We start from the raw sequence: 24,408 nt of genomic DNA on the forward strand, positions 1-24,408 counted from the left end.
GGCAGACAGACAGGGGAAGACTTTTAACTTTGATCACTGAAGTGTGGCCCTTTCAAATGTTTGTGTTTGAGAAGGTAGCCTTTAATTTGGCCTGCAATGGGTTGCAGGCTCTCTGGTTTAGCCAGAGAACAAACCCTCAATCACCTCTTTGTGTCAGGAGAGGTAGAGGACGAGGGATTAGGGAAGGAGAAGTGTCAGACTGGAACGCTGTGTGTGTTTCTATACACCACCACCCCCAGACCCAGGAACTGCTCTGCCACTGAGGTCATGACAGTGCAGCACATTCATTACACTAGGGTACAAAGCCTGCCGTACATGGGGAAATAGTACACTACTGTTCATTTCACTGCTTCATATTAGTATAAATATAGATATAATGGTAGAGGATTAATATCCCATTGCTTATATGATTATAACAGGGCTTATAAGATTATAACAAGTTTGTTATTATGAACACATTTTATTTATACCAGTATTTTGAAAGTAAAACAGAAAGAACAGTGATATTGTCAACATCTCTTCCTGTCTGTCTCTCTCTCACTGCACACACACCCAGCCAATGCATCACTCTATAGGCTCTGAGAGAGAGAGAGAGAGAGAGAGAGAGAGAGAGAGAGAGAGAGAGAGAAAGAAAGAAAGAAAGAAAGAAAGAAAAAAAGAAAGAAAGAAAGAAAGAGAAAGAAAGGAGGGTAGCCATTGTTTGCAGCAGTAAATCAGCCACTAGTGATTTGTTAACCTTTGTGTGGCCATATGTCAGCAGATGAGGCATGGTTGGAGTGGCTCCTTTCATGGCCCTGAATTATAGCCTCGCTTTACCCTGCAGCCACGGGCATGGAGGAGAGGAGGGAGACATCTTTCCTCCACACACACAGAATAGGATATTGAGCTAACCTATACATCAATTGTCACACATTAAACAGCCCTGGTTGGAGACAGATCCTCGCCAAATGTACATACCACCAAGGAGAGATCTTTGGAAGGGGGAATAAACCTGGTATTAGAGGTACAGTGGGGTCGAAAATGATCGACAACTACGATAAAGATGAGCAATAATGTCTGTATAAAATAAATAATCCAAATACTGAGCTATATTTTATTCCCAAAAAAAGGGGAAATAATATTATGTTATACTAAGGCAAATGCTCAGAGAAAGAGATTTTATTGAACAAGTAATTTAAAAAATATATTGTTGAATGTAGTCAAAAGTTTAGTACTGGTCCCATATTTCTAGCACGCTATGACAACATCAAAGTTCGTGACTCTACAAACTTGTTGGATGCATTTGCAGGTTGTTTTGGTAGTGTTTTAGATTATATTGTGCTTAATATAAATCAAATCAAAACCCAAATCAAATTTTATTTGTCACATACACATGGTTAGCAGATGTTAATGCGGGTGTAGCGAAATGCTTGTGCTTCCAGTTCCGACAATGCAGTAATAACCAACAAGTAATCTAACTAACAATTCCAAAACTAATATCTTATACACAGTGTAAGGGGATAAAGAATATGTACATAAAGATATGAATGAGTGATGGTGCAGAGCAGCATAGGCAAGATACAGTAGATGGTATCGAGTACAGTATATACATATGAGATGAGTATGTAAACAAAGTGGCATAGTTAAAGTGGCTAGTGATACATGTATTACATAAGGATGCAGTAGATGATACAGTATATACGTATACATATGAGATGAATAATGTAGGGTATGTAAACATTATATTAGGTAGCATTGTTTAAAGTGGCTAGTGATATATTTTACATCCTTTCCCATCAATTCCCATTATTGAAGTGGCTGGAGTTGAGTCAGTGTGTTGGCAGCAGCCACTCAATGTTAGTGGTTGCTGTTTAACAGTCTGATGGCCTTGAGATAGAAGCTGTTTTTCAGTCTCTCGGTCCCAGCTTTGATGCACCTGTACTGACCTCGCCTTCTGGATGATAGCGGGGTGAACAGGCAGTGGCTCGGGTGGGTGTTGTCCTTGATGATCTTTATGGCCTTCCTGTAACATCGGGTGGTGTAGGTGTCCTGGAGGGCAGGTAGTTTGCCCCCGGTGATACGTTGTGCAGACCTCACTACCCTCTGGAGAGCCTTACGGTTGTGGGCGGAGCAGTTGCCGTACCAGGCGGTGATACAGCCCACCAGGAAGATCTCGATTGTGCATCTGTAGAAGTTTGTGAGTGTTTTTGGTGACAAGCCGAATTTCTTCAGCCTCCTGAGGTTGAAGAGGCGCTGCTGCCCCTTCTTCACGATGCTGTCTGTGTGAGTGGACCAATTTAGTTTGTCTGTGATGTGTATGCCGAGGAACTTAAAACTTACTACCCTCTCCACTACTGTTCCATCCATGTGGATAGGGGGTGTTCCCTCTGCTGTTTCCTGAAGTCCACAATCATCTCCTTAGTTTTGTTGACGTTGAGTGTGAGGTTATTGTCCTGACACCACACTCCGAGGGCCCTCACCTCCTCCCTGTAGGCCGTCTCGTCGTTGTTGGTAATCAAGCCTACCACTGTTGTGTCGTCCGTAAACTTGATGATTGAGTTGGAGGCGTGCGTTGCCGCGCAGTCGTGGGTGAACAGGGAGTACAGGAGAGGGCTCAGAACGCACCCTTGTGGGGCCCCAGTGTTGAGGATCAGCGGGGTGGAGATGTTGTTGCCTACCCTCACCACCTGGGGGCGGCCCGTCAGGAAGTCCAGTACCCAGTTGCACAGGGCGGGGTCGAGACCCAGGGTCTCGAGCTTGATGACGAGCTTGGAGGGTACTATGGTGTTAAATGCCGAGCTGTAGTCGATGAACAGCATTCTCACATAGGTATTCCTCTTGTCCAGATGGGTTAGGGCAGTGTGCAGTGTGGTTGAGATTGCGTCGTCTGTGGACCTATTTGGGCGGTAAGCAAATTGGAGTGGTTCTAGGGTGTCAGGTAGGGTGGAGGTGATATGGTCCTTGACTAGTCTCTCAAAGCACTTCATGATAACGGAAGTGAGTGCTACGGGGCGGTAGTCGTTTAGCTCAGTTACCTTAGCTTTCTTGGGAACAGGAACAATGGTGGCCCTCTTGAAGCATGTGGGAACAGCAGACTGGTATAGGGATTGATTGAATATGTCCGTAAACACACCAGCCAGCTGGTCTGCGCATGCTCTGAGGGCGCGGCTGGGGATGCCGTCTGGGCCTGCTGCCTTGCGAGGGTTAACACGTTTAAATGTTTTACTCACCTCGGCTGCAGTGAAGGAGAGACCGCATGTTTCCGTTGCAGGCCGTGTCAGTGGCACTGTATTGTCCTCAAAGCGGGCAAAAAAGTTATTTAGTCTGCCTGGGAGCAAGACATCCTGGTCTGTGACTGAGCTGGATTTCATCTTGTAGTCCGTGATTGACTGTAGACCCTGCCACATACCTCTTGTGTCTGAGCTGTTGAATTGAGATTCTACTTTGTCTCTATACTGACGCTTAGCTTGTTTGATAGCCTTACGGAGGGAATAGCTGCACTGTTTGTATTCGGTCATGTTACCAGTCACCTTGCTCTGATTAAAAGCAGTGGTTCGCGCTTTCAGTTTCAGGCGAATGCTGCCATCAATCCACGGTTTCTGGTTAGGGAATGTTTTAATCTTTGCTATGGGATCGACATCTTCAACGCACGTTCTAATGAACTCACACACCGAATCAGCGTATTCGTCAATGTTGTTGCCTGACGCAATACGAAACATGTCCCAATCCACGTGATGGAAGCAGTCTTGGAGTGTGGAATCAGCTTGGTCGGACCAGCATTGGACAGACCTCAGCGTGGGAGCTTCTTGTTTTAGTTTCTATCTGTAGGCAGGGATCAGCAAAATGGAGTCGTGGTCAGCTTTTCCGAAAGGGGGGTGGGGCAGGGCCTTATATGCGTCGCGGAAGTTAGAATAACAGTGATCCAAGGTTTTGCCAGCGCTGGTGGCGCAATCGATATGCTGATACATTTTGGGGAGTCTTGTTTTCAGTTTAGCCTTGTTAAAATCCCCAGCAACAATGAATGCAGCCTCAGGATGTATGGATTCCAGTTTGCAAAGAGTCAAATAGAGTCGTTCAGAGCCATCGATGTGTCTGCTTGGGGGGGGGGAATATATACGGCTGTGATTATAATCTAAGAGAATTCTCTTGGTAGATAATGCGGTCTACATTTGATTGTGAGGAATTCTAAATCAGGTGAACAGAAGGATTTGAGTTCCTGTATGTTTCTGTGATCACACCACGTCTCGTTAGCCATAAGGCATACGCCCCCGCCCCTCTTCTTACCAGAAAGGTGTTTGTTTCTGTCGGCGCGATGTGTGGAGAAACCCGCTGGCTGCACCGCATCCGAGAGCGTCTCTCCAGTGAGCCATGTTTCCGTGAAGCAAAGAACGTTACAGTCTCTGATGTCCCTCTGGAATGCTACCCTTGCTCAGATTTCATCAACCTTGTTGTCAAGAGACTGGACATTGGCGAGAAGAATGCTAGGAAGTGGGGCACGGTGTGCCCGTCTCCGTAGTCTGACCAGAAGACCGCCTCGTTTCCCTCTTTTACGAAGTCGTTTTTTTGGGTCGCCGGCTGGGATCCATTCCGTTGTCCTGGTTGAAAGGCAGAACACAGGATCCGCATCGCGAAAGTCATATTCTTGGTCGTACTGATGGTGAGTTGACGCTGATCTTATATTCAGTAGTTCTTCTCGACTGTATGTGATGAAACCTAAGATGACCTGGGGTACTAATGTAAGAAATAACACGTAAAAAAAACAAAAAACTGCATAGTTTCCTAGGAACGCGAAGCGAGGCGGCCATCTCTGTCGGCGTCGGAAGTCGGTGGTAAATAATTGATTGTGTCATTTGAGTCACTTTTATTGTAAATAAGAATAGAATATGTTTCTAAACACTTCTAGATGAATGTGGCGGCTACCATGATTTTGGATAATCCTGAATGAATCCTGAAATATGATGAGTAAGGAAGTTAGAGGGTCAAAGATCATACCCCTAAGACATGCTAAACTCCCCTGTTATTGGTAATGGGGTGGCAGGTAGCCTAGTGGTTAGAGCATTGGACTTGTAACTGAAAGGTTGCAAAATCGAATCCCTGAGCAGACAAGGTAAAAATCGGAGGCTTTGACCCTCTGTAATTCTCACTCATCATTATTTACGATTTAAGGGTGTCAATAATTCTGACCCCTACCTTTTTGAGAGTCAATTGTATTAGCATAAAATAATATAATTGCCCCAAAATGTTTTACTTATAAAATTGACTGAATAAATGTATAAACACAACATGCAACAATTTTTAAATTTTTTATTTAATTTATTTTACCCCCTTTTCGTGGTATCCAATTGTTAGTAGTTACTATTTTGTCTCATCACTACAACTCCCGTACGGGCTCGGGAGAGACGAAGGTCGAAAGCCATGCGTCCTCCGAAACACAACCCAACCAAGCCGCACTGCTTCTTAACTTCTTCAATATAGGGGGCGCTTTTTTAATTTTGGGATAAAAAAACGTTCCCGTTTTAAACAAGATATTTTGTCACGAAAAGATGCTCGACTATGCATATAATTGACAGCTTTGGAAAGAAAACACTCTGACGTTTCCAAAACTGCAAAGATATTGTCTGTGAGTGCCACAGAACTAATGCTACAGGCGAAACCAAGATGAAATTTCATACAGGAAATGCTCAGATTTTGAATGTGCTGTGTTCCAATGTCTCCTTATATGGCTGTGAATGCGCCAGGAATGAGCCTACACTTTCTGTCGTTTCTCCAAGGTGTCTGCAGCATTGTGACGTATTTGTAGGCATATCATTGGAAGATTGACCATAAGAGACTACATTTACCAGGTGTCCGCTTGGTGTCTTCCGTCGAAATTATTCTGCGTCCACTTTTCCATTGGGTTCAGAGGAGAAAGGCAACTACCACGAATGATTTATCATCGAATAGATATGTGAAAAACACCTTGAGGTTTGATTCTAAACAACGTTTGCCATGTTTCTGTCGATATTATGGAGTTAATTTGGAAAAAAGTTTGGCGTTGTAAGACTGAATTTTTCTTTTTTTTTCTTAGCCAAACGTGATGAACAAAACGGAGCGATTTCTCCTACACAAATAATATTTTTGGAAATACTGAGAGTCTCCTCATTGAAAACATCCGAAGTTCTTCAAAGGTAAATTATTTTATTTGAATGCTTTTCTTGTTTTTGTGAAAATGTTGCCTGCTGAATACTAGGCTTAATGCTATGCTAGCTATCACAACGCAACGCGCATCCAACCCGGAAGCCAGCCGCACCAATGTGTCAGAGGAAACACTGTGCACCTGGTGACCTGGTTAGCGTGCACTGCGCCTGGCCCGCCACATGAGTTGCTGGTGCGTGATGAGGCAAGGATATCCCTACCGGGCATGGCCCTCCCTAACCCGGACAACACTAGGCAAATTGTGCGCTGCCCCATGGACCTCCCGGTCGCGGCTGGCTGCGACAGAGCCTGGGCTTGAACCCAGGGTCTCTGTTGGCACAGCTAGCACTGCGATGCAGTGCCCTAGACCACTGCACCACCCGGGAGGCCCCAACATGCAACAATTTCAACAATTTTACTGAGTTAAAGTTCATATAAGAAAATCTGTCAATTTAAATAATTCATTAGGCGCTTATCTATGGATTTCACATGTCTGGGAAGGGGAGCAGAGGGCATAGGCCCACCCACTTGGGAGCCAGCCAATCAGAATGAGTTTTTCCCACAAAAAGGCTTTATTACAGACAGAAATACTCCTCAGTTTCATTATCCGTCCGGGTGGCTGGTGTCAGACGATCCCGCAGGTGAAGAAGTCGGAAGTAGAGGTCCTGAGCTGGCATGGTTACACGTGGTCTTCGGTTATGAGGCCGGATGGATGTACTGCCAAATTCTCTAAAACAATGTTGGAGGCGGCTTATGGTAGAGAAATTGCAAGTTCCCTCAAAAACTTTAGACATCTGTGGCATTATGTTGTGTGACAAAACTGCACATTTTACAGTGGCCTTTTATTGTCCCCAGCACAAGGTTCACCTATTTAATGATCATGCTGTTTAATCAGTGCTTTTATATTCCAACATTGTTGTGTCTTTTTTTCGACAGTGTTGTGTCTGGAAGGGACAGCTAGTGCCATATGAATGACCTCTCACCCTACCAGGAAGAGAACCAAGTCCGTGACTCGGCCAATCAGAGGCGGGTCATCTTTCCACTGTGTACCAGGCCAAGTTCTGTCCTGGTCTCCAAAACCCAAACAGAAGGTTGAGGTCTATTGGAAGGCACAGCACAGTAAAGGATGTGGCTACTGTAGTGTAAACCAATGATGGTGCTGCTGTGAAAGGCTAACTGGCCCTCCTAATACACTGAATAGGTCACCATCATCTGTGTTGTTCCAGATCAGTGTGTAATAGTTCCCTATTGCATCTTTACATCATCTGATTATTACAGTAGAAAGCAGCCCACAGTGCAGGACCGACACAGTACTGTCAGCCAGAGAGAGGGGAAGAGAGAGAAAAGAGAGAGTCAACCTCAGCTCCCTCCTACACACGTGTAAAACACTCAGAGGCCATTCTGCTGCCTGAAGAGCTCTCCACGACAATCCAGAGAGCTCTTCAATCCATTACTGTCACAAAGTTCACCTCCGCTATTTTCTCTTTACCTTGCTTCTTTTTTTTTTAAACAATGTCATCAGTGGCGTAAATTACACCTTCCACGTCGCACATTACTCTCTCTCTCTCTCGCTCTCTCTCCCCTCCGGAGGCAGACACACTCAAGCACTTCGCTGGATGGCTGGGCACTTCTCGTCTGGCGCTGCTCCCTGGGTCTCACCATAGCAGTTTCATTTTCACATTAACGCCGGTAAAGCTTTGGTGAAACTGCCTTTCAGCTGAAGCACTGAGAGAGGAAGGGACAGCAGAGCAGTCTCCCTCTCTCCTAGTACTTCAACCCTTACAGACTTAATTCACCTCCTATCATATCTGAGCCATAGGAAAACAAATAAAATAAATAGGTTTTATGTCAAACTGGGGAACTGCTTATGATGAAATGTCAAGAAATAACTATGTAATTCATTGGTGGCTAACTTGTAATTATAGAGTATTACTGGCTGAGAAAGTATGACATGTCCCTAATACTGTACATCGTCTAAGTTTCCCTGTGTCAAAGCAAGATTTTTTGTTTTACATTTAATCAGATATCAACTGTACCATCTGGTGTAGACAGTAATTAAATTACCACTGCAATGTCATTACATATTTTCTCCCTCTAAGTAATAACAACATGATCCAGTGTCTGTCTGTCTGTCTGTCTGTGTGGGGTACTATTCAATACTGAGTCAGTCTGGACTGAAACAAACATACAGAGCTATGACTCCTCAGCAGTCATATTTACAGATGACAACCATTACTGTCTTGCTGTATTTAGCATTAGCTAAACAGCATTACTGCATGGGGCTATGCTCTGCTATAACAAATCAGCTGTAACATGTTTAGACTGCCCTCTCCAATGACATAGTAGCATTCAGGGCTGTGCTATGGGGCCTGACTACATCATAAAGAATGCCAGTGTTACAGTGGCGAAGAGAGATAACACGTGGGACTGGACCTTTAATCATTTGATAAATCTACACATGCTTTTCCTGACATGGTGCTCTGTTTTGTTATTACAGCCAAGGCTCTGCCACACTCTAATCCTTTCCTGGGCAGCCCGCGCACACACAGCTAAACTAGGCCTGGACAACATTATGTCGACCTCAACATCAGTTTAGGACTGGAAACCAACCTGACAGCCCCTAGACTCCAACAAGTTCTTTCAACTGGCCCAGCATACGGCTGGTTTCTCTTTTACATTTTCTGCAGGAGACTAAATGAATGATGCTTGCAGGCAGGCTGACACCTGCAGGTGCTTTGACAGGCCCCGTAATTAGAGCTAACGTTTAATGATTCTTCCTTAATGAAGGCTGCGTCTGGGCAAATTGAACCCAGACAGGGAGGGAGGGAGGGAGGGAGGGAGGGAGGGAGGGAGAAAATGAATTGAATTGAGAGAGAGAGGTTGTGAGAGAGGGAGAGCGAGATGGCTATGAGGGGGAGAGAGAGCACCAGAGAGTGGGAGACTGTGTGAAGCAAACACAACTGACAATTCCACACGGTGGATATCAATGGCCCTGGACCTGAGGCGAGACCTGAGAAAGGTGACGCGCGGCTGGAAGCAAATCAACGTCCAGGAACAAAAACACTGCACTCAGTCAGGAGTTGAATTTCTTTGCAAATATGCCACAGTCAGATGCAATAAGCAATGAGGTGACTGGCTATCTGTTGAGAGTGTACTGTACTGTGAGTGGTGCTGCCTGCCAGGCAGGGCAGTAATTGTTGGGAGGTAGACAGGGTCGGATTAAGAAATACTTTTTTTGTGGATAGACCCTCCAAGCCCCTGTCGAATGTTAAGCCCAATAAGCATTTAATGTGTACCAACAAGAAAGCACAAACCACCAAACAAACAGACCTTTTGCACTTGCCCTCGGGCAAAATTAATCTCAACACAATCTAAGCTTCTCTCCTTTTACCTGGAGTTGTATCTTGTCCTGAGGCAGTTGGTTGGTCAATCCGTCAGTCGGTGCATCATAGTGATGGTAATCCCATCAAACTAAATACCCACCCTACTTCTTTTATCTTAACACTTCCCTCAATAAAAATACCAATGGCCTCTGTCCTTCTGCACCTGGATTCTTTACTCGCCTTTTGTGATTACAATGGGAATTAGCATATGGCTGGGGGAGGAGAAGAAGAAGAAGGGGGAGTAGAAGCTTGGATGTTAAAAATAAAGAAAAGGGGCTTATATATTTAAATGTAAATAGGGGCCAAGAGGGTGCCTGCTATCCACCAGGGAGGGAGAGAGCGTATTTGTGTACTGTTTCCCTCAATAAGGCCTTTCACTGAGGGGTAAAGAGGGTGGCCCATGTTGATTTAGGCCACACAAAGGGGGTCTTAGTCCTTTCAAGGGAACCAAATATCCCCACAGAGAAGTGCCTTCAAAAGGAAGCCTCCCTGTCAAGCATGGCCATTGAGCCACTGATGCATGCCACAAACCAAGCCCTGGAAGTAATCAAAGGCCAGAATGTGGGAAATGTGTTTGGGGTCCCCAGACTCCACAGCAGAGCACAGTACAGCAAGGAGGGGGGAAAGGGGGGAAACAAGAACCTATCTGCACTAATCAGCCCTTCTTTCTCCTGCTCTCTGAAGGGGTCATAAGCCCTGTTTCTCCAGCCCCTCCTCTCCCCTAACATCCCCCCACCCCCATCAAATCCTATAGTAACCCACCATTGCAGAGGAATGTCCATTTAACACATTATCTGGGCTCCTCCAGGGATGGAGAAATGGGACTGGCTGCTTTTCACAGCAAATTAGTGATGTGATTATGAGGTCACATGTGGTGCTGGCACTCTGAGGTCATAAACAGATGCCCTCCTTCTGACTTTATTTCATACTGCGTTAGCATTTCCTGGTTCCTCCTCCTCTGGCTCCTACACTCTTAGAAAAAAGGTGTTAAGTAGAACCATATAGGGTTCTTCAATTTGTCCCTATAGGGGAACCCTTTTTTGGTGCTAGGTAGAAACCTTTACAGAACGTTCTCCCTATACCCCCTTTATGTAGGGTTCTTAATAGAACCTCCTGTATATGGTTCTACCGAGAACCCCTTTTTCTTTGGAGGGTTCCTCCTAGAATCCTCTATGAATGGTTCCACCAGCCTTACTAGGCTTTAAAATTGTATTACATATGACAATACATTACATATATCATAAGGCCTTTCTTTGAGAGTTATACCCTAACCCGGTGGTGTTAGGAAACACCTGGTTTACAGGCCACATCAGACCCGCAAGTCACATTATGCTGGCTTGCAAAGTGATGTTTGATTTCTATTGGAATCCAGCCAGAGTGAAAATATCCAACAAGTGAAATTTTTTTATCACCAGCAAACTGCACTCAGACTGCCAGGGTAGGGAAGATTGTATACTGAGACTACCTCAATCATCGAAACTGGAACAACCATCTCAGTAACGGGTGCAATAAGTCCAACTACTAACAGATTGGAATTGTTGAGAAACACGTATGCTATTTATCTTTGTGTAGCATAACATTTATCAATCATTCAATGTACATGCAAAAACACAGAATTGTGTGTATATAATTTAATGTCAAATGTATTTCCCACATGTGTTGGTGTTGTTTATCTGAGTGAGTAGCTCATATGGATTTGTTTATTCATTACACTGTATCCAATTCAATTTCATTGAATAAACCACCAGGAATGAATTATCAGTCATTTCCAGACATGAGAAAACACAGATTGATATTTCACACCTGTGTAATACAAAGAGCTGCAGTGAAAACAGAGTCTGTTTTGCATGACCAAGATCTTGTCTTGGTAGATATACAAATGGGGTACAAAGGCAAGCATTGCTGTTAAACAACTTTTAAACTGATATTTAACTAGGCAAGTCTGAACATTAAGAATAAATTCTTATTTACAATGAAAGCCTACCCCTGCCAAACCCAGACAACCGGTGTGCCACTCGAAACCACGGCCAGATGTGATGCAGCCTGGATTCAAACCAGGTACTACTGTGCCCACACCTCTTGCTGAGATGCAGTGTCTTAGACGACTGCGCCACTTAGGAGCTATGCACGCCTACACTGATCCAATGCAGAATTACAATGACCAACCAATGCCAAACTATGATTCATGCAAATGAAAATAATATTGCCATAAATAATACTGCCACATAAAACACATTATAAGAATTCATACCTTTAACTGCAGCAGTGCTGAAGAATTTCTCTGAGCTGGCATCAGAACCCTGTGAGAGAGAAAGACGATATCATTAGCAAACTTGCTTGAACAGGTGGGTTTCATCGTCAATGACCCAAACGGCCAGCTGAAGGAAACGAAACATTCCGCACTGCAGCACATCGAGGCCACTTGATGGCACTGTTGGTCCATGTAATCACATGACAGCGCTAACCCTCGCCCATTCCATGTCGAGCCCAGTGTGGCAGCGCGCAAATTATCATTGCTGTGTTATTGTGCAAACATTCAGTGCTAAGCATTTACACAGTATTAGATAATTAAAGCCTATTTAGGTGACATTGCGCTGTCAAAAAGGCATTGGCTAATTCAATCCCACTAATAAAGTGAAATATCGACATGTTACAATCCCTACCAGTGTGTGCGTGGCAAGGCTGAGCCTCGGCCTGCTGGGAAATAACAACACATTGAACCATTGGTTTTAAATGTCACTTTCAAAGCATTTTACTTTTTGTCGCAAAGTATAAAACCAGATGACTATTGAAATATGCTGTTTTAAATATTAGATATCAGTCCTGATAAAGTGAAAATAACAATGAGCCTAATTCAAAACAATTCCGAAGATTTTATCACAGACAATGAAGACTCTTCACACCTTTTCGGCAACTGGACAGTGGCACGGGTCCAATAATAATGGTATGACATTTGCGCAAATGTCACATATCCCAAAAACTAACGCCTATCAATTATTTTCTATTCGCACATGAGACAATCTTGCTCGAGCCAGAAAACATTTCCATATTCATTTGCTTAGGGTTCAGGCAATTCCAAGGTAAGAGACAGGCATTTCAGTGTAGCTATTCATCCAAATTAAAATGTCTAGGTGCATGGAAAGCAGAATATTTTTCTCTCCACAAAATATAATTTCATCTCCTAATTCTAAAAATGAAACGTCAGTAACCTATCAAATAATATTACTGCAGATTGAAATAGACAGACTTGATTGAAGCACATTCAGTTTGGATATTTCCCTTCTGCACACAACAAATATCCAGATGTAGGCCAACGCCATTCAAAATTACGATTTTGTTCTTCATATTCATGAATGCCCATAGCAATATTAAGCATTTACGTTATTATCAATTTATAATGACGTGGGTAGGAAAAGCTAGACTACACGAAACAATGCTGCAATAACCACAGATATTCTCCTACACGTTTTATTATATTCAATAAGCATAGTACATACTGACAATAGGATTACACATAATTCGTAGTTAATAGGAGGTAAACTATAAGCTAATAACCAAATAATTTACAATAAGGTATACGTGAATAAAGAAAAGCGACGCGCATACCTTTGATGTGGCGAAGCTGGAAAGAAGGAAAATATTAGTTAAGATATCACTTTCGCTGTGTAGTAAATATGGCCCCGTTTCACATTCTGCTTGTCAAAATAATGTAATCCACAAATAGGCGGCGAATTCAACTCCGTTTAAATCGATGACATCCATGCGAAAAGAGAATCCGTTTCCAATAAAAATCCAACGAGATACGAGAAGCTCTTACAAAGCTACGGTGCCTCTCGGACAAAGGAAGCCATGTGTCTTGGCAGAAAAAGCATCAGCAACAGCTCTAGGTCGCTAAATCCCGTTACGTGCGTTTTGTCTCCAGTTCAGAGTGGGATACAAATATATCTCGCAATATTCTCGTATTGAAGATATGCGAGGTTCGAATGGGCAAGATCCTTGGGAGACTGCGTATCAGGACGCGTAAAGAGGCTGTGTCCACAGACACCAGCGGGAGTCGCCAGCTCGCTCCTACAGAGCAGCAAAATCCAACAAAGCGCAGACCAATTTCCTCTGTAGCAAAGAGGGAGACAAAATCACATTTAGAATCACCTTGAGCCAAAAGGGGACTCCGCTTTCATTATATTTCCAGCTGGTTAAAGCTTATGTCCCGTGGTTACTAACGGTTCTGTCACCGACAGAGCCTCTCATCGCTCCAAGCATCAGACAAACTCCCATTCATCCAACGGCTGCCTCAGTGGTCCTCGTTTGATGGTTGGGTCCTCCCACTTCCTGATTCTAACCTGACTTGGTTCAACCTCAAACCCTACTTCTCTTCCGAACACAAACACACCTGTGTTTTCTGCTTCTGAGGGTCCAAATACTTGGTTCCAAAGACCGTGCTCTTCTTGGGACAGGCGTGCATGAGTGTGTTTTATTTTGCTTGAATGAAGCTCAGAGAAAACTGCTTGGCAGTTCCAGTACGAGAGAGAGGGTGAGAGCAAGAGGCAGAGAGAGAGAGAGAGAGAGAGAGAGAGAGAGGAGGGAGGGACAGAGGGAGGGCCTGAGACTAGAATGATATTCTTTCACTGTCGACAGAGTGAGATGATGTCAGCGGCTAATGAATTTCCCAGTAGGGTGCTGCCAATGCGAGGGGAGGAAAACAAAACGCTCTTTATAAGCAGCAGTGCACCTCCTCAGAGCTCACAGCCACTCACTTCCTGTTGAAATAACTACCACTCTACTGTCCTAGAGGGGGGTAACACACTCACACCAGCAACTAGGTCAACCATGGTGAGATAGTGGTCCAGCCATGCTCACCAATGGTGCCCACTTAATCAAGCTTGATCTAGGGCTCAAACGCAGACATCAAAAAGCCCACCAATGTCCCTCCCTGAAACATGGTACTATGATCAAGTTTGTAGTGGTTTTCTCATGTTAAAACCATCTGGATTATAAGAGGATCATCAGCTTTTGTGGACACTTGTCCTATTATTAAGCATGTTAATGATGGTACTGGTTTGCTTGTAAGGCGAATTGATGGAAAGTGGTGTTGGGGGAAAAACATTCAACATTATAAAATCCATGTACACAAACAACAAGTGTGAGGTTAAAATTGACAAAAAACACATTTCTTTCTACAGGGCCATGTGGTAAGACATGGATGCAGCTTAAGCATTTAAGTCATTTGCCCCACCCTCTTCAACATATACCTGTATATCAACGAATTGGCGAGGGCACTAGAACAGTCTGCAGCACCCGGCCTCACCCTACTAGAATCTGAAGTCTACTGTTTGCTGATGATCTGGTGCTTCTGTCACCAACCAAGGAGTGCCTACAGCAGCACCTAGATCTTCAGCACAGATTCTGTCAGACCTGGGCCCTGACAGTACATCTCAGTAAGACAAAATAATGGTGTTCCAAAAAAGGTCCAGTCGCCAGGACCACAAATACAAATTCCATCTAGACACTGTTGCCCTAGAGCACACAAAAAACTATACACGCCTCAGCCTAAACATCAGCGCCACAGGTAACTCCCACAAAGCTGTGAACGAGCTGAGAGACAAGGCAAGAAGGAACATAAAATTCGACATACCAATTAGAATCTGGCTAAAAATACTTGAATAAGTTATAGAACCATTGTCCTTTATGGTTGTGAGGTCTGGGGTTTGCTCACCAACCAAGAATTCACAAAATGGGACAAACACCAAATTGAGACTCTACATGCAGATTTCTGCAAAAATATCCCCTGTGTACAACGTAAAACACAAAATAATGCACGCAGAGCAGAATTAGGCCAATACCTGCTAATTATCATAATCCAGAAAGGAGACGTTAAATTCTACAACCTTCTAAAAGGAAGCGATTCTCAAACCTTCCATAACAAAGCCATCACCTACAGAGAGATGAACCTGGAAAAGAGTCTCCGAAGCAAGCTGGTCCTGGGGCTCTGTTCACAAACAGAAACAGACCCCACAGAGCCCCAGGAAAACAACACAATTAGACCCAACCATATCATGTGAAAACAAAAAGATATTACTCGACACATTGGAAAGAATTAACAAAAAAACAGAGCAAGGCAAAATGCTATTTGGCCCTAAACAGAGAATACACAGAATACATGACCACTGTGACTGACCCAAACTCAAGGAAAGCTTTGACTATGTACAGACTCAGTGAGCATAGCCTTGCTATTGAGAAAGGTCTCCGTAGGCAGACCTGGCTCTCAGGAGAAGACAGGCTATGTGCACATTGCCTACAAAATGAGGTGGAAACTGAGCTGCACTTCTTAATCTCCTGCCCAATGTATGACCATATTAGAGACCCATATTCCCCTCAGATTACACAGATCTACAAAGAATTTGAAAACAAACCCAATTTTCATAAACTCCCATTTCTACTGGGTGAAATAACACAGTGTGCCATCACAGCAGCAAGATTTGTGACCTGTTGCCACAAGAAAAGGGCAACCAGTGAAGAACAAACACCATTGTAAATACAACCCATATTTATGTTTATTTATTTTCCCTTTTGTACTTTAACGATTTGCACATCGTTACAACACTGTATAGAGACATAATGACATTTGAAATGTCTTTAATCTTTTGGAACTTCTGTGAATGTAATGTTTACTTGTATTGTTTATTTCACTTTAGTTTATTATCTACTTCACTTGCTTTGGCAATGTTAACATATGTTTCCCATGCCAATAAAGCCCTTAAATTGAAATTGAATTGAAATTGAGAGAGTACCCCTCTTTTCATTTGATCCATCTCACTAATCTGGTGGCCCATGAGCACTCCAGACCAAAACAATCCTGCAATCTTCAGCTAATGCTGGACGTTCCTGGAAAATAGCTTTAATCACACGAAAACCCAGGGTACTATACCCTTGGCTAATCAGCATTAGCCCACTGCCTGGGTAGTCAATAGATCAACAATGGAGTCACATTACAGGGAGGATAGGATCTCTTTCTCTCTCCCTACAGCGCCCAGCCCCCACAGAGCAGAAAACAGACTTAACTCCTTGCTGCTGGGTGCTAATCCATCCCTCTACCCTCTGTGCTGGAGTGAAGAAGAGAGGGAGAGAAAGCTAGACACAGATGGACAGACCAACAGAGAGGGAAAGAGATTGAAAGAGAGAGATAAAGAATGAGAGAGAGCGATAGCCCCCAGCTCTGTATGGCAGTGTTGTATGTGCTCTTAGTGTTCTATCTATCAGGACACTGGATCTCATGGCCAGACAGATGAGATGACTATCAGATAGATGACTATCAGCAGGGAGACGTGGCTGGCTGAGGCCCAAGAAGACCAGTCAAAGCCATAATGCTGGGCCCCAAGGCCCCAGAGAGCAAAACCTGATCCCACAATGGCCCTGAAAAGAACACAGCTCTCCAATACAAAGTGTTCATTGGGTTAGGGGCCCTCCTTGATCTCCAATACAAAGTGTCCATTGGGTTAGGGGGCCAGTCTTGGCCATCAGTCGGCCCATGTTCAATAGATGATGAAGCCATGTTGACAAGTATGTGCTTTGAACATCAAGCAGCTTGAACATTGGGAAGAAGAGAAGTAAACAATTATAGTGTGTGTGAGCCTATGTGAGCACAAACTTATTCTAAATGCTAAAAACCAACTCGACAAATTATGTTTCAAATTAGTTATATAAATACTGGGTTGTTACATTGTAATTGCAAGACCTCCCATGTCATTGTATTATTTTGTTGTTAAAATAAAGGTGTGGACAGTGATGAAACATGGAGATTTTAGTCAGATACACTGTATATTTATCCATTGTCTGCCACCAACAAAAATGGCTGCTTGTTGTCGCACAGGTCTAAGGAATAGCAGCCATCAACAAATCAGCGTCCTAAACGGTCATCATCAGATTTAGGAGAAACCTCAGGTCTGTGATTACAGCTCAACCACCAGACAATCTATGTCCGGATCTCTCACTGCACATGATTTTAAATTCAAATGAAACGCCAACAGAAAGAAGAAGAAAAAAAGCCCTGCATGTCGTAGCCAAGAAAATAATATAAAGTGTCACTTTGCTATGGAAAAGCAGTTGATGCCGTTGCCAGAGAATGGAGAGCGAAGATCAAACATAACGTCTGGAGTTATGTTATGCACGCCAGTAATTGGTGTCTGTGCCTGTAAGTTCTGTCCATAGACCATCAGCCATCTCTCCTCTGCTGACATTTTTTCATCTTTTGTTCCTTTTTTTGGCCTTGATCCTTCGCTTCAAAGCATCAATAAGTGATTTTTATTTGTATTCTTCTTCCGCAATGGCGGTTTAATTTCACAGGAACTTTCTTTTCCTAGATTGCAATCACAGGAGACCGGTTCTCTTTTTCATGAGCCTTCTTGCCATTACGGAAAATATCCCCTCATTTCAAATATTTCCTGATAAGTGTAACATGAGTGATGTGCAAGTAATACTTTAAGAGCTCTTATTGAATTCACATGCGTTGTGTCTGACTTTCTGGCGCATTTGTAGGACTCACGACTTCCAGTAGTCTATTCAGGGTGGATGAGGAGGACGAGGTGAGGCAATGAAAGGTAAAGTGTCTCAATGACATTCAGAAATGGTAGAAACATTCTGAGGAGAATAGCAGATACAACTCTATATATGGTGTATATACTGTATGTGAACACCCTTTCAAATGAGTGGATTTGGCTATTCCAGCCAGACAAGTTTTGACAGGTGTATAAAATCGTGCACCCAGCCATGCAATCTCCATAGACAAACATTGACTGTAGAATGGCCCTACTGAAGAGCTGAGTGACTTTCAATGTGGCACCGTCATAGGATGCCACCTTTCCAACAAGTCAGTTTGTCAAATTTCTGCCCTAATAGAGCTTCCCCGGTCAACTTTAAGTGCTGTTATTGTGAAGTGGAAACATCTAGGAACAACAACGTCTCATCCACGAAATGACAGGCCACACAAGCTCACAGAACGGGACCGCCGAATGCTGAAGCGCGTAAACACTGTCTGTCCTCGGATGCAACACTCACTACTGAGTTCCAAACTGCCTCTGCAAGCAACTTCAGCACAAGAACTGTTAGTCAAGAGCTACATGAAAAGGGTTTCCATGGCCTAGCAGCTGCACACAAGCCTAAGATCACCATGCGCAATGCCAAGCATTGGCTGGAGTGGTGTAAAGCTCGCCGCTATTGGACTCTGGAGCAGTGGAAAAGCGTTGTCTGGAGTGATGAATTTTCATAAGCACATGTTGAAGCGAACACTTAAAAATATATTAATTATTTGTGCCATTTTCAATAAGATTCATAGAATGCCTGATATTCTATCCGACTGCAAATATAGGGAGACTACCCATTTGCCATGGAACATCATATCGTCAAACACATGCACAGACACGTACATATACACACACATAAAATTAATCAAAAATCATCTATATACCATCTCTTTTCTGTGCCTTTTGAAGGCGAGGTCAGGATGCTTTTTACAGTCATTACATCCAGCCTTATCTCAGTGAGCCTGAGTCTGCCAATGACAACTGCTTCTAATCTCGCCCCCTCCCGACAAGCAGCTCTGACAGCGCTTTTCTTCCCAATTCCTCAGACACGTAGCCAGACATATATTAATCTGTCACTCATCACCCGATGCTCTCGCTCTCTCTCTCTCTCTCTCTCTCTCTCTCTCTCTCTCTCTCTCTCTCTCTCTCTCTCTCTCTCTCTCTCTCTCTCTCTCTCTCTCTCTCTCTCTCTCTCTCTCTCTCTCTCTCTCTCTCTCTCTCTCTCTCTCTCTCTCTCTCTCTCTCTCTCTCTCTCTCTCTCTCTCTCTCTCTCTCTCTCTCTCTCTCTCTCTCTCTCTCTCTCTCTCTCTCTCTCTCTCTCTCTCTCTCTCTCTCTCTCTCTCTCTCTCTCTCTCTCTCTCTCTCTCTCTCTCTCTCTCTCTCTGAATAAGATCTGAATGAAAAACGACAGGCCTGTGAGCATTGAAAGGGAAGAAAGGCCAGGCCAAGAGTAGGAGACAGAACCCCAGGGAGAGGTAACAAACAACATTCATTTCTTCCCTGTGTATATTGCAGACACAAGTCATATAATATACTTGGCTGGGAGGCTGAGTGGTTTAGTCATGTAATATACTTCTCTGGGAGGCTGAATGGTTTAGGGACCTGACTGGTTCCTCTGCATTGTGAGAGACATGCCTGTGAATATCAAACCTGTAAATATGAATGACAAAAAGACAAGCCATATTTCGCACATCCTTCATACGTATTTAAACCTGGCTTTATCACACAAGTGGGATTGGTGGTTTTTGAAAAGGAAGAGAGATAAACAAGACAGAGGGATGGAAGCATCTGTCTGATAAACTAGGACAACTGGAATTCAAAAGAAGCTGGCCATTTTTCCTCAACGGTAATATGTTTCCTTGAGAGACATGAAACTCACATCTTTTGTCACTGAGAGAGAGGTGTAAAGTTTTTATTCCTGGCGTAAAGCAAAAAGCCTGTAGAGCAACTCGTTTTATCTGGTTACCTGGATCTCTACCTGTCTGCTTTCAGGAATCAACTGGGCTGGGCTGTCGGTTGGACCAGGCAAATGTGGATGAATAATGTTACACATCATCTCCATCTAGGAGGCCAGTAATTACTGAGAGTTGACATAGCACTGCTCTGTCAGCATGAGCAGAGCCAATCTACTTCCTGGACCTAGAGCCATCAGTCTGCTGCCCTGTCCCCTTCCGAGTGACTCCCCTTTCAAAACCAACCAGGACAAGAAAATTGGTTTAACCTTCCCTCCTCAAACGCTTGGGTTACATCCTTAATGCATTTCCCCCTTTTTTTTCCAGTCAGAGTAGAACCGGGAATGGGAGGGAGGCCCTTTTGTTTAAATTATAGACATGCCACAGAGCATCGGGCCGCCATGCCACGGGTAATTTCAGGCCAGTCAATCACTTCCTCCCCATCCAGCAGACCAACAGAGAGTACCACTCTACTGCAGCAGTGAATAAACACACACACAAACACACACTTGCGAATACACACGCACACAAACACGCATATGTAACACAAACATACACACATCAGCACACGCACGCACACACACTAAACTGTGTGTGTTTCCCTGTGTTGTAAACGTTCCTTTGAGTTGCTGAATGATTAGAGAGTGTTCTGGCTAACATCAAGTCAGACTGTAAATGTCATAAGAACTACAGTATAGCATGCAAAAGTTGATACAAATACAGCCTATCCTTCTGATCAAATTATTTCATATGAAGCCTGTCCAAATGCTGGTTTAATCTGGTTTGCAGTAATATTGAGGTTGGCTTTCTTGAGGATTCCCTGTTAAAAACCAGGCAATAGCTTTCAGCTGTCTCACAATGGAAAAGGAAGAAAATCATCTCAATATTCCAATATGATTCCAGTTCTCTCTGAAGTGTTGCAGTGGAGCCATGCACCCCAGACAAACCCCTACATAAAAACACACTGAATGTCAAACCGTAGCTTTCATTTCCCTCACTAATCTTCACATAAGTCTCCATAGTCAATGAGGCACGGCAGACATCAGCAACCAAAGAACTGCTTTCTCCAGAAACCCCCCACGAGGCTCGACATAATTCCAACCCAGAGCTACTTTGGCTAGGATTATATTTTCCCCTTTGTTACTTTCTTGCACTGCACTGGGAGTGAGGAAAGAAGGGGAGAGGAAGAAAAGGAAGAGAAACAGGAGGAGGAGAGAGTGACAGAGAGACAGAAAGAAAATAGCCAGACAGCCAGAGGAGGGAGGGGAAATGGAGGGGGGCGGAGAGAAATTTCCCCGCTGCGTCTTTAAGAGGAATCAAGTGAGGAAATCACCAGGAAGGCCTGCATTAAAATGTGTCTGACCCCTGATGGACTCCTGACTGCAGCCCAGAGCGATCTGCCTGCCTGCTTGCCTGTCTGTATGCCTGCCTGACAGGCTAGCGAGACATGGTCAGGGGGATTCGGCCTCTGAAACGCTCTGCCAAAACCATTCTGTCAGGCACTCACTGAGACAGCCCACTGCCCAAACCTCTCCTCCCTCTCTGTCCCTCCCTACTTTCATCCAGATCTCAGCCCAGCCAGCCACTCAGATTGAACTGCTCCAGAGTGGGGCCCTGATGATAGGGTCTCTAGGGGGACATAAGATGGCCCCAGACTTCAAAAGCCAGCAGGCTGACAGACATCAGGGAGGACTCTCTCCCTTTCCCTCTCCCTCTCCCTCTTCCTCCCTCCCCCCCTCCCTCCCTGACTTCTCAGCCCAGGCCCCTGCTGGCCCTGGAGGGGTTTGTAATTGCATTTCACAGGGACTGAACTAAATAAGGGCCTTGTTCTGCCTACTGTAGCCACCCTGCTGGGGCGGGGGGGGGGGGGGGTTTTAACATGCATGTCAAAATCCACAGAGACAGGGGTAGGATATCCCCTCCACCTCAACCTTCCCCTACAGTAATGAAAGTACATGGAAGACAGAAATAGTATGTGTGTTTTGAGGAGGTTAGTGACGAGGGAGAGATTTAATCCGCAAAATGTCTTGTGGCAGACAGACATGCAGGCAGACAGGCAGTCCCCCCACCAGAGCCCCTTGTAGTGATTTACATGTTGGGATGTTAGAGGGGCAGGGCCTAGGGAGGTATGTGGACAAGCAGGGAGTCTCCACTTTAAAGCCCTCCTCATTTAAATATTTCATGAGCCTCATCTCATCTCCAGACCCTCTCATTGGATGTGTGCTTTGGCCCGATGCTGCCTGTCTGCCTTTCATTAATGCCAAGGCAGAAAGGGTTAGGATGAGCGAGCGTACACCCCATCACAGTACCATAGATCTAAGGAAACAGAAACACTGTGTTCCTGCTCTGTGTACCCAGTCAGTCTCTGGGCTTTGGGCTTTTGCAAATCTAGGGGACGATCTCGTTAAACGCTAGTAGCAATTAAAACAATTAGAGATAAGCTAAGTGTGTCAAAGCCCTGGCGGAGACAACACCATGTTTACAATGATTAACATGCGGTGTTATCAGTGGGGATGGTAATCAGGCAGCCAGCTTGAGCCTGACGCTCCACAAGATCACAGGGGCTTTATCTGTCACTATCAATGTGAGGGCAAGCGTGAGGCGAGCTGCAGGAAACACCCAAATGGTGGGAAATACATGGGGGCCATATTTTCAAATTGTGTAATTTTCTCTTTCAAATTAATTTACAGTTCACCAGGTACAGTGTGATGTCACAGGTTTGGTCAAGTCACACAGCCAGGAAAAACTATTAGCCCTAATGATGGCATATTCTCCACAGAATAAAATATAATGTAATAAATATGTAAAAGTACTAAATAGTAAAATACAACTGATACTAATTTCTATCAAGCATCATCAATTGGGATCAATGGGAGTGTGTGTGGTGTCTGCCGGTACATTTCCATGAGGGAGCGTCGTGTTGGCACTCTGGCCTCTTCAGCCCTCTCCATGCCCTCCGCTGTGACTGTGACATAAGGCCTGGCTGTCTGGGGCTCGGAGCGGTAATAGAGATGCCTTTGAGAGGGGCCTCCATCTGGCAGACCATGGGCCCTGTGGGCCAGGCAGGCCTGCATTCCATGCTTTCCTCCACAAACTCACACCATGCCAGCTGGAGACCTAAATGTCCACATTGTGAGTCTGAGACCCACTCACTGCCTTCCCTGACTGGCTGGATGGCTGATAGAGTGGCTGAGAGAGAGCAGGACATTCACCACATTGGGGTTATTTGAGTGGAGGCTCCCAAGGAACAGACACAGTGTGTTCTCTCTCTGAGTGTGTGTATGTTTGTGTATGTATGTCCATTTGCACAAGTGTGTATGTTGGTGTGAGTGTTAACTGTGTTAAATGAGATACTGTTTATGTCCTGATTTGCATTTGAAAGTACCTGTGGAGAGGAGTAGGCATAGGAGAGGATGTGCGTGAATTTGAGAGCATGTAGTAGTGTTTTGCCAGCCAGTCTGCCAAGATAGCCCCTGACACTAGCAGGGCGTGATGCCTGCCCAATGTGAGAGAGGGTTGTATACGTGCATATGTCTGTCAAGGCCCAGGTCTCAGTAGGGCTGGGATGAGGGTTGGCGCCGCGCACGGAGAACCAAGCAGTACATCACTTAGCACTAAGCCCAATCATCAGTGTCTGTCTCAGCCGGGCTTAACATGCGCTCTGCTTACTAACACGGCCTCCACAAGAGGATCTGGGACTGCTGCTGCACGCGCCTGGCCCAACAGAGACAGACAGGGGCTGTAAGAGGATTTCACACTGGCAAACAGGGACAGCCTGTGTTGCTCCGTCCACTCGCCCAGGGAGAGACCAAACAGCTGTACCATCTCACACACACACACACACACACAAACAGCTGCACACCCTAGCGAAGGCACGCACGTAAGCACATACACTAGCATGCACACACGCACACACACGCTATCACCCCAAAGCCCCGCATCAGGGGAAAATATCAAATGAGTGAGCTTGGGGATAATCCTTCCAGGAAACTTGATAAAGCAGCCGGGTTGGGGTGCCAGGCCGATTTGACGGTGGCTAAGACAGAGAGACACAGAGGAGACTAGCAGGCCCACCAGGCCCACCAGGCCCACCAGGCCAACCAGGCCAACCAGGCCAACCAGGCACAGTAGGGAGCTGGCTGGGACCAACAATTATATCACAGGATGTTATATCATGCAATAACACACACGGGAGATTTGATGGGCCTGGTGGGCCTGCTAGTCTCCTCTGTGTCTCTCTGTCTTAGTCTCCTCTGTGCCCCCCCCAGTATTGTATTGACGTAGTATTGATGTAGATGCCCAGTTTACAGGCATTCAGTCATCCAACACCCCCCCCCCCCAGCA

The 24,408-nt window shown here is 44.8% G+C and overlaps 1 protein-coding gene across 1 annotated transcript in view; it reads right to left on the reverse strand.

Annotated features, from left to right (window-relative positions):
* LOC135550687 (autism susceptibility gene 2 protein-like) overlaps positions 1–24,408 on the reverse strand; it is a 489,505-nt gene that overhangs the window by 39,468 nt on the left and 425,629 nt on the right. Inside the window, 1 exon segment of the mRNA XM_064981711.1 lies at positions 11,788–11,836. Within this exon segment, the coding sequence (XP_064837783.1) occupies positions 11,788–11,836 (49 nt within the window).

The sequence above is a fragment of the Oncorhynchus masou genome, chromosome 12 (assembly GCF_036934945.1).
Source record: "Oncorhynchus masou masou isolate Uvic2021 chromosome 12, UVic_Omas_1.1, whole genome shotgun sequence".
Taxonomy (NCBI): Eukaryota; Metazoa; Chordata; class Actinopteri; order Salmoniformes; family Salmonidae; genus Oncorhynchus; species Oncorhynchus masou.